The sequence below is a fragment of the Bos javanicus genome, chromosome 11, assembly GCF_032452875.1.
Source record: "Bos javanicus breed banteng chromosome 11, ARS-OSU_banteng_1.0, whole genome shotgun sequence".
Taxonomy (NCBI): domain Eukaryota; kingdom Metazoa; phylum Chordata; class Mammalia; order Artiodactyla; family Bovidae; genus Bos; species Bos javanicus.
This window is the reverse complement of record NC_083878.1, coordinates 82,748,999-82,763,612: the sequence shown is the minus strand read 5'-3', so window position 1 is coordinate 82,763,612 and position 14,614 is coordinate 82,748,999. Positions and strand designations below refer to the sequence as shown.

Below are 14,614 nucleotides of genomic sequence, written 5' to 3'. Positions count from 1 at the left end.
ATTTCCTTCTCCAGGGGACCTTCAGTCTCACTAAATACCTAAGCTACAAATGTTCTCCTTACACTTCACCACTAGAATGACAATACACCACGTGACTTTTTTTTTGCCAATCTGCAAATTAAAAACTATTTAAATACAACAGAAGCTACTTGATGGAAGGTAGTTGTGCAAATACCACAGCATTTTACAAGGCAACTAATAGCACCAATTAACATAAAATTTATTCTATAATTGAGGTTATTTACTTATTCCAAAAGAGTCTCATTAAAGAGATACATTTAAGCCCACACTAATCATATCAATATATAATCAGCCCAAGAACTTCCCTGGGAGAACGTCCCCGGAAGAAGGTCCCAGGGACTGCTCTTTCCTATCACGCCAGAGGACAGAAATAGAAGCAAGAACTGAAAAGAAGATTTAATGGACAGGCAAGAGTTTCCTTATAAAAAGGAAGGCTACCCAATTTTGATAGGATCTCCTTACTCTCAATCATTCTAAGCTTCCGGAAAAGGTAGTTTTATTCAGGCTTTTACTAAAATGACTGGCAAGGATAAAATTACTCATCTCCAAAAAGGGATCTGCTATAAAATACATATTGTGGCAGAAAGCAAATTATCAGGCAGTAACCCTAAGCACTTATACAACAGGTGAAAATGGCTCTCTCCAGGTAACCAAAATGACTCAGGTGTAACAATTTCTCTTTTCCTTTGATTTATTCAGGTAAGCCATAGAGAGTCAATGCCCAATACTGAAAATAACAATTCACTCCTATTATTTTAAAGGTTTTGCTGAAATAACAGTACATATTTCTGCTCTACAGGCTATATAGAAATCTTGCACTTTATCAAAATTGAGCCAATGACATTTCAAATTAATTTCCAAGAACAGGTAAACTGAATACAACGGCCACAAGTCAGTAAGACAATATAGCATAATTTAAACAGCACTAAAATATTTTAAAATGCCAAATCTGGGTTATCCTCTAGAATCAGTTTAAGACAGTTATAATATGCTTTAAAATGTTTTCTCAAAGAAGAAAGACTAACAGCACAAAGTTGTTAAAATATCAAAGCCTAATACAAATGTGTTAAAATATAACAAAAACGATTTAATATGTCAAGCTGTTATGATAGATTACACAAAAGTGAGTTCAAGTGTAATATATTTAACACCAATTTTTCAGTCAAAATCAGAAAATACCAGGAAATAATGCTACATACACTTAAAAACTACTTTAAGCATACTAATGACAGTTAAGATTTGGGGACCCATATGCATATAGATTATTTTCTCCTGAAACTGATTTTCCAGTTTTGCTTTAGATACAAGGGGCAAGTTACTGGCAGTTGTGCATGGTCAGAGACTGTAATCATCAATATAAACTTTACACCCATCAAGCACATAAAAATCTGAAGTTCAAATACAAAAAACTATTCCTTTTTCAACAGCCTATGTTCATTTCTCAACAGTGCTCTTTTGTTAAAACCACCTTGAATTAAAATACAGCCAATTTCATAAAACACAGACCTATTTTATAACTCTCATTTTATCAACAGGTTATGCTTCACGATTGTCAGAGCACAGCAACACGAGAAATATCCTACACAATTTGGATCTGGCTTATTTGATAGGAAAGTTCAAATGGGAACACTCTTTTGAACTGTATCTCATTAAAAATGGGTTAGCTGGATCATTTTTCCATGCAAAGCCTGAGGAATTTGGTGGTAATTCACATACCTTCCAAAATAAGGATTAAATCCTCCCGGGTTACAATCTGAGACAACTAGCCATCTTTAAGTACCCTTTGTACGCCAAATACTAGAATATGCACTAGGGGATCTGAAGATGAACATGATCTAATAATGCCTGCCTATAGGCTAATGACCAAGAGGAAGAAACTTATAGAAACACGCAAGTCACTACATTTGAAAGAAAGGCTACAAAAGAGATGAGCTATATCAAAGGACAAAGGAAGGCATCCTAGAGGACATGATTAGTGAACTGAATCCTACAAGTTATCATCAATTTTCAAATTTAAAAAAGAGGAACATATTCCAGGTAGGCAAAAGGAATAACGTGCAGAGTCACAGAAGCAGGGAACAGCATGGTGAGCGGAGGGACTCAGGACAGATCAGACACCACTGGAGCCCAGAGGACACAGTGGAGTGTGTCAGAGGCGAGAAATGCACAGGATGGCTGGAATCCCCAGTGGCTTTCTATGACAGGGTAAGAAATATGGGTACTTTCTGACTGTAGATAGGGAACAAGCAGCTCATTTTAAGAAAAAGAGTATAATGAAAAGGTCTGTTCTAGAAGAATATTCTCAATCCGTGTTAAGTTAGAAGGAGACATGGAAGGAGCGCAACAAGTTTGCAGGATTATTGCAACTTAGCAGAGATGAAAACAGGCAGATTTGACAGACTTTTCTCAGGTACATGAAGTCATTTTTCACAAGTCACCTGTGTTAGTTGCTCAGTTCAGTTCAGTTCAGTCGCTCAGTCGTGTCCAACTCTTTGCGACCCCATAAATCGCAGCACGCCAGGCCTCCCTGTCCATCACCAACTCCCGGAGTTTACCCAAACTCATGTGCATCGAGTCGGTGATGCCATCCAGCTATCTCATCCTCTGTCATCCCCTTCTCCCCCTGCCCCCAATCTCTCCCAGCATCAGGGTCTTTTCCAATGAGTCAGCCCTTCACATGAGGTGGCCAAAATATTGGAGTTTCAGCTTCAGCATGAGTCCTTCCAATGAACACCCAGGACTGATCTCCAGTCATGCCCAACTCTTTGCGACCCCATGGACTGCAGCCCACCAGGCTCCTCTGTCCATGGGTTTTTCCAGACAGGGATACTGGAGTGGGTTGCCATTTCCTTCTCCAAGGGATCTTCCCGACCCAGGGATCAAACCTGGGTCTCCTGCACTACAGGCAGATTCTTTACCATCTGAGCTAAAAGGGAAATCCGACTATGATGAAGTCATTTTTGGTGACCACCGAAACTATGGAAGAGAGGCTTGTACTTGATGTACAATTCCGAGTTTTCCAGATGAGAATTAACCCACTAAATAAATGTGTGGTGATGAAACGTAGATACGAAAGTTCAGAAACGTAGATATGAAAGTGCTCAAACTCTAAAGCACTACTCAATTACCAGCTATTTGTCAATAATTCAGTCCTATTACTTACGGTGAAGCTTCTGGTCATCATCTTTGTGTTCAATGAACAAAATCTAACAACCAAAATTTAAAAATTAAAAGGAAATACTAAAATCTGTCAAATTACCTCATAGCAAGCATCAGAATCTAGACACGTGTAAACATTCTGCTGCATAGTTAACATGTCCTGCAGCAACACTCTCCAGTGAGACTCACTGACAGGAGGCTGCCTGGGAGGAGAAAAAGAAAAAAGAAAATTGCTGCTGTCAATTGACCGAAAGTAAAAAAAATCGGTACCACCATTCTATATGCCACACAGCTCCTGGATGAGCAACAGAAGTATATTTCATTTGAATTTCCAGGGAAAAAAGCTTGGATTAAAGACAGAGGGAAAAGGTGGGCAGTGACACAACATCAGAGACGCTGGCAGAGCGATCTCAGCCACAGACAGCCTAGACACAAAACTGGAATAGCATTCTCTGACTACGGCAAAGGTATACAAGCTGTGAGTTTCTACGGTGAAATAAAACACATGGCCTAAGATAAAGCAGCTGCAATACAGCAGAAAAAGCACTTGGAGACAGGAGAATGCATTTCAAAATTCCATCTTCATCACTTTGCAATTGCCAGCAGGGGACGTCCTTAACTTCAACCACACGTGCAGACAGAGAAGGCCACAGAGGCCACACACGGCTTGAGCCTTGAGGTGGGACACGCAGCTGGTCAGCAGGGCAGCCTCAGAGTTTCCTCTCAGTGGGAGTCTCGGCAGAGTCCAGGGAGTCTGGGACAGTGTTGCAGGGCTTCCTTCCATCCAGGTGCCAGCCCACGTAGGACAAGACAGAGCCCTGTAAGGCAGCTGCAGTTCCTATCTGGCTTACGAAGACGCTTCATTCCCCACACAAGTTGGTATCTATTTCAACAATTCCATAGCCACAGTGTTCAGGGTCCCCTCAAATATAAGCCAGTGACCAAACATGGGAAAGTTCAAAATAGCAAGTCCCTAGCAGGTTCCCCAGTGTATCGACAGTTTCCTCTGCTCAGAAGCAATTTACCAATCAGGGCTCGAGCAGTGAGGCCTACACAATCTAGCTGTTCAAATACCGTGTCATGTCAGCTTCCAGAGTCACAGAGTTAGATATTTGATGGCTCCGATTCTTGTGCAGCAACAGAAAAGGTTTTGTTAACAATGCCCCAGGGACTCACATACTAGCTCTGTGACTGAGAGTATTTAATACTCCTAAATTTCAGTTTTCTAACTTAAAGTCCATCTCCGACAATGATAAGGAATGGAAGAGATCAATGTGGATAAAACAGACAATTGAAGCAAGGTTTTTCCTAAGTGTAAAAACAGGCTCAACTGCCTGTATAGAATTGAATAAACTTACTAATTTCTTTGAACTTCAGTTCCCTTTTTTGAATATTATGAGGAATAACTTAAAGTAGAATGTATGAAAAGACACGCCTCACATTTTTCTGGCACAACAGAGCATTCAACAGATGTGAATGAATGAATGAATGTGAAAGTTACAAATACATTGTTTTTCTGTCGTCACATACACCATCACGAATATTGCCTGGTAGGAGGGTGAATGTGCTATATAATTCTCTCCACCTCTCTTCAAAGTTCATCTTTGTTGAATATCTATGAGTTTGTAATCACCATTTATGTTTATTTTCTAGTGTTGAAGTTCTATATAATCATGAATCTCATTGCTTGAAAAGGGCAGGTTTTGTTTTGTGTTTGTCAAATACCAACTGGATGTTTCTTTTCCATGCATTGTTTTCTTTCTTATGCATTAAAAACAAAATTTGCTTCCAGCATTTTATATTTGTTACACAAAATGAACAATTATTTCTATCCAATATGCAATAAAGCTTAAGAGAACACATTCTTTTCCAGCATACAAACACATAAAACAAGCTGACATATTTGCAAGTCTTTAAGGATAATCCCTGAAGTGCTTCCCTTAGTTAGACGTTGGTATGTGAACTCTTTGGGTGGACTTCAAAAAATTAAAGGGCTCTTTCAAATTTGGCTTACAGGCAAAAAAGTAGCAAAATGTTTGAAAAATTAAGTGTCTCTCTTGCACAAGCTTCATAAAACCAGACCTGGGCACTGTCTAGTTGAATTCAAGTTCTCATGCCCAGCTGTTCTTCTGGAAACCAGCAACACGGGACAGATGGTATTAATGCTTGCTCACACATGGCTAGCTGTAAGTACAGGTTTTAATTAAAACAAATTATAAGACATTATTTCCAATGGTCTTTTCAGAATACATGCAGTAAATAAGAACCAAGAGTAGAACTTGGGGGCACCATAACAAGAGATTTGAAAATTGACAGAGATACCTGAATACAAACACAATGTATTAGTTACCACTTTGGAATGATGGCATGTGTTATTTTCCAGAGAGAAAACAGTACAGCATTCAAGATGGTAAAACCTCATTGGTGACACAGTCAGTGAAACCTGCCACCATTCAGAATATGCGTAAGAAAATTCTATAGTTGCTGAAGGTCAAGCTGTGGTAGCATATGTGAAATAATTAAGATTCATTTCAAGTTGACTACCTTGAAGAAAGAGGTCATGCTCTCTTACACATTCTCAGTAAGTAGAATGCCATAAGTAGAAATTAACTTCAAAGACTTCAAAAGCATTTGAGAGATTCAATGGAAAGACAGCAGGTAATCTAGCAGCAGCACCAAAGCTTTCTTATTGAAGAGTGGATTCTAGAGTAGAGCCAACATGGTGGGAAATACTGACCAACTGTTTACAGCTGTAAAGAAATCTTAAGACTTAAATTATCAGAATCTTCTAAATTACTCATTTAAAAACTGAGAGATGGCCAATGATACATAAGATTCCAAATTACATGTACAGTAACTATAACACTTCCCCTGGATAGGCTGATGATTTCAAGGGAAATATAAGGCACATAAATCAGTAACTATAATAAACTGTCCAAAAAGAGATGAGGAAAAAGTTTTAAGACTTCCTATAAATTTACAATAATTTTCAGACTTACTACAGATCTATAACAATTAACATAGTATGGTTATTACAAGATAGACAAATAGATCAATGGATCAAAATAAAGAATTCCAAAATAGGCCCCCATTACATGGATGACTGATAGTCAACAAAGATGCAAAAGCAATTCGGTATAGATAGTCTTTTCAACACATGATGCTGGAATATTTAGGTATTAAAAAAAAAAATTGTGAATGATAAACAAAAATGAACTCTCAAATGGGCCATGAATCTGACTGCAAAAGGAAAAACTAAAAATTTTACTACAAATGGCAGGAGGAAATCTTTGTGACAAAAGTTTCATAATATGACATCAAAAACACAATCAACAAAGAACAAGCTGATAAACTGGATCTTATCAAAATGTATAAAATATGCACTTCAAAAGACAGGTATGAGAATGAAAAGATAAGACAGATAGGAGAAAATCTCTGCAAAAGCATATATCTAAAAAAGAACTCATATCCTGAGTATATAATAAAACTCAAAATCAGTAAAAAAACAAAAGCTCAGTTTTAAAATGATCTAAGAAGATACACTGATGGCAAATAATCACATAAATAGATGCTCAATGTTATTACTCTTTGGAGAAAGCAATTAAAATGAAAATTAGATACCATAACATATTAATACCTATTACAATAAACTTAAAAAGACTGACCAAACCAAGTCCTGACAAGGATGGACTTCACCTAAAAGACTGATTTAAAAAACAAAACAAAAAAATACATTACAAATGCTTCGGAAGACAGTTTTTCCAAAAGTTAATCATCCATCTACTGATATGATCCTGCCATTCAACTCTCATGGATTTATCCAAAGGAAATGAAAGCACATGTGCATACAGAGACTTGTGCATGAGTATTCACAGCAGCTATATTTGTACAAGCTAAAACTCAAAATAAATCAAATATCCATCAACAAGTAGAAAAGATCCACAAAGTGCAGGAAATCCATCAATGGAATAGTAGTCAGCCAATAAAATGGAATAAACTGCGGATCCATGATACGACATGGATGAATCACAAAATAATTATGCTGACTGAAAGAAGCCAGACAAAAAGCATACTGCTATGACTCCATTTACATCAAATTCTAGGAAATGCAAAATAAGATACAGAGACAGAAAATAGATCAGTGATAGCCTGGGGCAGGGATGGGGGTATGATGCGGAGAAGCAGGAGGAGGAATGGGATTATAAATAAGCAAAAGAAAGCCTTCAGGGGTGATGGTTAGGTACAATATTTTGATGAGGTGAAGGTTTCAACGGGTACATCAGCTCATTTCAGTTCAGTCGCTCCGTCGTGTCTGACTCTTTGCGACCCCATCGATCGCAGCACACCAGGCCTCTCTATCCATCACCAACTCCCGGAGTTCACCCAAACTCATGTGCATCGAGTCGGTGATGTCATCCAGCTATCTGATCCTCTATCGTCCCCTTCTCCTCCTGCCCCCAATCCCTCCCAGCATCAGGGTCTTTTCCAATGAGTCGACTCTTCGCATGAGGTGGCCAAAGTATTAGAGTTTCAGCTTCAGCATCAGTCCTTCCAATGAATATTCAGGACTGATCTCCTATAGGATTGACTGGTTGGATCTCCTTGCAGTCCAAGGGACTCTCAAGAGTCTTCTCCACCACCACAGTTCAAAAGCATCAATTATTCGGCGCTCAGCTTTCTTCACACGTGGATCAAAACTTATTAGTTTCTATACTTTATATGTGCAATTTATTATTGGTCAATTATAGCCCAATGAACTCAGAAAAAGAATAAAAAAACAAAACACAGTAATTGTTTCTAATCATGCACAATTATCAATTAATTGTGTTTATTACTCACTTTCGACCGGTGTGCCTAGTCAATCTAACCATCAGCTTGCGTGCCTCTTCTGAGCTAGACTGAGTATTTTTAACATAGGAAATTGGTTTCTCAAGTCCGTGTTTCTCCAAAATCTCTGACACACTGTAAGTAAAAAAGAACTTTTAAATATGCTTTGATACCAAACAACACAGCTCCAAGAACGTTAAACATACAAGTAGCACTTAGGTTTAAGTACTTAAAACAAAAATAAAAAAGTAGCACAGGGAATGACCCAATTTTACACATTACATTAATTCTTAGCCAAAGAAAAGCTAATAACTATATACCAAATTTTATTTCCCCTACTGACTTTTATTACAATATTCTTGGGATAAGTTAACATTTTTTTAAAACCCTGGCATATCCTTATCTCAAAATCTTTTTCACAATTTTGCTGTACTCTAAAAGCATCAAGTCAGCAAAATAAGCCAGATCTATCACTGCAATACCCAGCTTTAACTCTTAACAACCCTAGTGAGTATTTTGTTATAGGCAAGGCTGCCGGAAAAGCAATAAGCAAAGGATTTTAGAGTTGGAAAACCACAGAAATACCATAAGGCTCAATCTTCCTCAGGAATCCATTCTATAAACAAATAAATAAGATTCCTGTTCTTATATGGATCTTCTTAGGATATCTATTCCATAATTATCAGCACTGTATACACACCTTGTTGTTCTCACCAAATCTCACATTTATGAATTAAAGGTCAGATAAAATTTAGTAATTCTGCATAAAGGTAAGTTTAATGGGTCATGTCACCTGACATTATATACATTAAATATTTATCAACTATTAATGACTGTGTGGTAAACCTGGAAGAGGAATGAAAAGCTTTCCTTTTAAAAGGTTAGTAAATTAAGGTGAACAGTGAAAGACTTGTGAATCATCCAGAAACCTACAGGGTCCTACTGTTTGCCTGAGATACTGAAAGCATAATTTGACTATGAACACAATTCATGGTTACATCCAGGAACATGTGGTGAAATAAATAATGTTTATCATGCAGTAATAACTTTTTATGAAATACATTGTGTTTATTATACTGTATCTCTTTGGGAAAGCTCCTTCCCACTTCATTAGGGAAATAAAGGAAACCATGTAGATTTGTAAGGAATGAATCTATATTAACAAATTAAGTTTTGTTCAAACTATGCTCAATTTTTTAGAGAGGCTATGCGGAGGAGAGAGATCAAATTAGTAGATTCCAAATACTTATACTTTACATACTAACATTATCAAGTGATGTTATTATTTATAATTTCTACAATTATATATTGGAAGAGCAAAGTTTATTATTCCTAAAGTTTAATTTTAATGTAAATATTTAAAATTTACATATAAGCACATTATATATAAACATAAAAATGAACACTAGTAAACAATATTACACTTTCTGAATAGCAACTTGGAAATTTTCAGTCTCCAAAAGAGCTTAATATTTCATTTTCACAGTAAAGAATATTGCTAGTTACTACTATAATCCAAATATTCAATCAAATGTAGTATACCCAAAAAAAAGGAAACTAAGGGGCAAAATAAGCACTGTTTGCTGGTAGAAGTAGCAATTACTGAAGGAACTAATATTTCTTATTTACCTACTAAGTGTGAGGTACTTTAAAAGCTTAAAGTGAAAGTGAAAGTCACTGAGTTGTGTCCGACTCTCTTCGACCCCATGGACTGGAACTCTCCAGGCCAGAATACTGGAGTGGGTAGCCTTTCCCTTCTCCAGAAGATCTTCCCAACCCAGGGATTGGACCCAGGTCTCCCGCATTGCAGGTGGATTCTTTACCACCCTAGCCACAAGGGAAGCCTTTAATATAATATTAACTTCACATCTTATGAGTTAGATATTACAGGTATTACAGCTAAGAAAACCATAGGCTCAAAGATCACACAGCTAGTAAGTGATGACACCTAGATTTGAACACACTTCTACCAGTCTTCAAAGTTCATGTTTCCACTACTGCAGCATTCTGCTGAGATAAGCTAGTATTAGATTCACTCACTCCTAAGAGAATCAAACAAATATGAGATCAAAGTAGAAATGACTACTGGGCATATTTAATGTAACATTTCTTGGACAGATGTCTTTAATCAGCACAGAACCAGACTCCGTTTTCTCACCTGAGAATGTGCTCCAGTTGGTCTACCATGTCATGAAGCGCTGTGGTGACCTCTGTTTTCTGACTGAAGGATAAAGAAAAAAGAATTAAAATTAGGTTTTAGTAGTAGCTTTTTAAGTAAAATACCAAATACCAAATACTCAAGTTTAAAACAAAACAAAAAAAACTGATGTTTCCCTTGGACATTAATACATAAAAGCGGTATCATACTGTCCAAGTAAAATGTCAGTCTCATCTCCTACACTCATTCAGCATCTTTCATAACTCAAAAGAGATTAAGATAAAAAATACTAGAACAGAACGATATTTTTTATTAAAGATTAGTGAGACATGGGCAACTATTTTCCTAAAGACTTTTAGTTCAGTTCTGATGAAAAGCAAAAAAAATTATAAATCGACTGTAGTCTTTCTTTAAAGAAGTGATAAAGAATAAAGCTCTCATTTATTTCTGTTTTTTTTTTTTAACAATAAAATAGATTAGGAGCCAAGGCCCTGCACAGTGGCTTTGTCCTGGTCTGTCTACACCACCTGTGACTCGTAGGGCTTGTCCATTAGGATTCTATATCCTCAAGGGTCTTTTACATCTCATCATTCACACTGACTCCACTGTAGTATTTTAAAGTGAAGGAGAAGTACATAGTCATCATATAGATAATTCCTACCAGGGAGTTGAGATAACAAGCAAACTCTCTCTCAGGAAAAAATTAGGGGAGACTAGGAGAAACAGTACCATGAAAAAGATCATAAACTAATAAGAACATGGCTGGTAGGATAGACTCGGTACAGTACAACACGCGTGCCAGTGAAAGGAATAAGGCAGAAAAGCTAAGCAACTGCTGTAAAGCCCCCAGCCACCCTCTGCAGCTCTGTGTCCCAACCTCGGAGGGACAGCTCTCAGCTGAGAACAACTGTACCCGACACACTCTGATGCCTTCCAACCAATGATCTGGCTGAATTCCAGCAAGATCTTATGATCTGATAAGAAAACCAAATAAAAATCTCATCTGGCCTTGGAAAATTAAAAGTGACCTACCTTGAACACCAAAGCCTCACTATTTTTAAAACTATCAATTTTTCCTGGTCTAAATCTATGTGGCAATTATTTCATGCAATTTACAAAGATTATACTATCTTTTTAAACCAAGTTTTCAGCCTTGGACTGGAGTGATAAATTAGGGTATATGCCACTCAAAGCCCTTCAAAAACAAAAGATCATTTGTCTTCAATTAGCACACTCATTCAGAAACAATATTCTTAAATTATCATTTTGTAGCTCTACAATAAACATTTGTCATTGATTTTCAGAATACAATGTTCTTCCTTTGTGAATGACATTCATGAACATAATGACTAAAGAATTTTTTCAGCCAGGTAGAATGTGCAGTCTAGGTAAGACACACAAGAATCTAATATCCTAAATAGTGAATAAATATATGGTTAACCATTTGGTATGTAAAACCATTTAATCACTGAAAATAAACAACTAATCACTAAGAGAATGTAAACTGACAAACTTGGCACGAGGAGCAAAAAGAACCAGAGTAAATATTCTGAAGGCCTATACTTTACTACTAGACTAATTTATAATTGAAATGATTTAGAAAATTATAATAATGAAATACAATCATTAAGAAATGAATGGAACAACAGAAGAGTATCATGCTTTTTCTGTTTACCAAAAAAAATTTTTTTAAGTCTGTTAGATCAGAAACCATTAATCTGAAGCTGGAAAAAAGCTTTTGGCCACACACACACACACACACAAAAGGCATTTCTTAGCCTACACACTCTCTGAAAACAAATATACTCATCCCCTCATTATAGTGAAACTGAAAGTTGCTCAGTCGCATTCAACTCTTTGTGACCCCAAGGATCACACAGTCCCTGGAATTCTCCAGGCCAGAACACTGGAGTGGGTAGCCTTTCCCTTCTCCAGGGGATCTTCCCAACCCAGGGATCGAACCCAGATCTCGCACATTGTGGGTGGATTCTTTTTTTTTTTTTTAATTGAAAGATAATTGCTTTATAGAATTTTGTTGTTTTCTGTCAAATCTCAACATGAATCAGCCACAGGTATACATGTATCTCCTCCCTTTGGAACCTCCCTCCCATCTTCGTCCCCATCCCACCCCTCTAGGATGATACAGAGCCCCTGTTTGAGTTTCCTGAGCCATACAGCAAATTCCCGTTGGCTATCTATTTTACATACAGTAATGTAAGTTTCCATGTTACTCTTTCCATACATCTCACCCTCCCCTCCCCTCTCCCCATGTCCATAAGTCTATTCTCTGTGTTTCTCCACTGCTGCCCTGTAAATAAATTCTTCAGAACCATTTTTCTAGATTCCGAATATGTGTTAGATAGAATACGACATTTATCTTTCTCTTTTTGACTCACTCCACTCTGTATAACAGGTTTTAGGTTCATCCACCTCATCAGAACTGACTCAAGTGTGTTCCCTTTTATGTCTGAGTAATATTCCATTATGTATATGTACCACAACTTCTTTATCCATTCATGTGTCAGTGGGCATCTAGGTTGCTTCCATGTTCCAGCTAGCTGAGCCACAAGGGAAGCCCCCTCATTATAATGTCTACATTAAAAAAAATATGTTCTCTGAATATCATCATTCAATTGATATCATGACTAAATCCGATCCTCAGAATAGGCAAATTACTGGTTATAAGTTGATAGATAAGCTCTAATTGATATTCATGCCTTTTTGACCTTACTGAAGAAAAAAGTCTAATATGTTTACTTTTAAAAACTGCACATGTCAGTTGGAAGTCAATGATTTTACCTAGATGATTCAAGGACAACCAAGGGGGCATCAAGCAGGCGGAGGGACCATCATGTCATTCCTGAAGATCATGTAAAAAGAACCTCCCCAACACTTCTGCCCTATCGGGTGCTTGTTAAGGAAAGGGTTTGACACCCTTTGAGAAGAGCACTTTGACTTGAGACACTCTGACATCCACTGGGATGAGGTTTTAAACGATGGGTAATGATATTTTGCTAAAAAAACTGTTAAAACAATCCACATTACCAGCCCTGTGCTGCCTACTGAACCCCCATGGTTCCCAGAGGTAGACCTGCTTCTCTTCACCAAAGACGTAAAGGAGCCTGTGGTCCCATCAGTACAGTTTTCAATAATAAACAGATTCTGAGTCCCCCCTGTAATTACACCTTTTCTTTCTACATGCTGCTGCTGCTGCTAAGTCGCTTCAGTCGTGTCTGACTCTGTGCAACCCCACAGACGGCAGCCCACCAGGCTCCCCCGTCCCTGGGATTCTCCAGGCAAGAACACTGGAGTGGGTTGCCATTTTCTTCTCCAATTCTTTCCATATGAAGATTCCCTAAACCTGGACTAAGGAAGGGAAGTATTAACCACTAGTACAGTCTCCATTTAGCTTTACCAGGAACAAGGCTATTTGCCTTGATTCCTTCTTGGGGTCAGCACTTCAACTTTTAATGAAAAGAGATCAACAATCAGGATCTACAAACCACCCAACATTTCTGTAACACAATAGACAGAATGCAAGATTACCCTACCCTCCAGAAAGCAAAACTAAAACAAGACTGACAATCTAGCTGCTCATAAATAAGGCAATTTTCTAAGGACCCCTATAATGAAAAACCTTCAGCTTGTCACAAGGCATGCAATCAGATATTATCTAATAAGATAGCAATTATTACTTATTAGATATAAATTAATGGTCAAGAGGAGAAGGTAATGGCACCCCACCCCAGTACTCTTGCCTGGAAAATCCCATGGACGGAGGAGCCTGGCGGGCTACAATCCATGGGGTCGCTAAGAGTCAGACACAACTTCACTTTCACTTTTCACTTTCATTCATTGGAAAAGGAAATGGCAACCCACTCCAGTGTCCTTGCTTGGAGAATCCCAGGAATGGGGAGCCTGGTGGGCTGCCGTCTATGGGGTCGCACTGAGTTGGACACGACTGAAGCGACTTAGCAGTAGCAGTAATGGTCAAGAATCATTAGATATGGAGGAAAGGATCTCACAGTAGAAGCAGAGATGCAAACAAACAAAATATGAAAAATCAAAGATCATGGTCGGGTGAGGGTAATGTAGGGTGTATAGAAGGGGGTTTATGCATCTGTGAAAAAAAGAGTAGGATACGATTTTGTTTTAAAGTGAATAAGGAAAAATTCTTTGAATTTAAGAAAGCCAAAACAAATTTTAAAATTCAAAATAAGGATTAGAAGATAAAACTGCAGAAATTTCCCAGACCATATAATGAAAGATCAAAATGTAGGGAAAAAATAACAAAAAAGGCAGTAAATTTAAAATGTGCAAAAAAGAAAAATAGAAGGGCATGCACATAAACTAATCAAAGAAACATAACAGGAAGAAAATATAAGAAAGAATAGGCTGAAGGACATCAGTCTCCAGGTTGGAACACACTATGTAATGATAAATCTAGAT

General features: G+C 37.6%; 1 protein-coding gene across 2 annotated transcripts in view; it reads right to left on the bottom strand.

The window, feature by feature from the left end:
- Nucleotides 1–14,614, bottom strand: part of NBAS (NBAS subunit of NRZ tethering complex) — a 335,203-nt gene that overhangs the window by 173,279 nt on the left and 147,310 nt on the right. For both annotated transcript variants that reach the window (XM_061433269.1, XM_061433270.1), the window contains 3 exons: nt 10,166–10,228; nt 8,020–8,142; nt 3,281–3,383 (listed from right to left, as the gene is read on the bottom strand). In XM_061433269.1, coding sequence (XP_061289253.1) covers nt 3,281–3,383; nt 8,020–8,142; nt 10,166–10,228 — 289 coding nt within the window. The remainder of the gene's footprint in view (nt 1–3,280; nt 3,384–8,019; nt 8,143–10,165; nt 10,229–14,614) is intronic.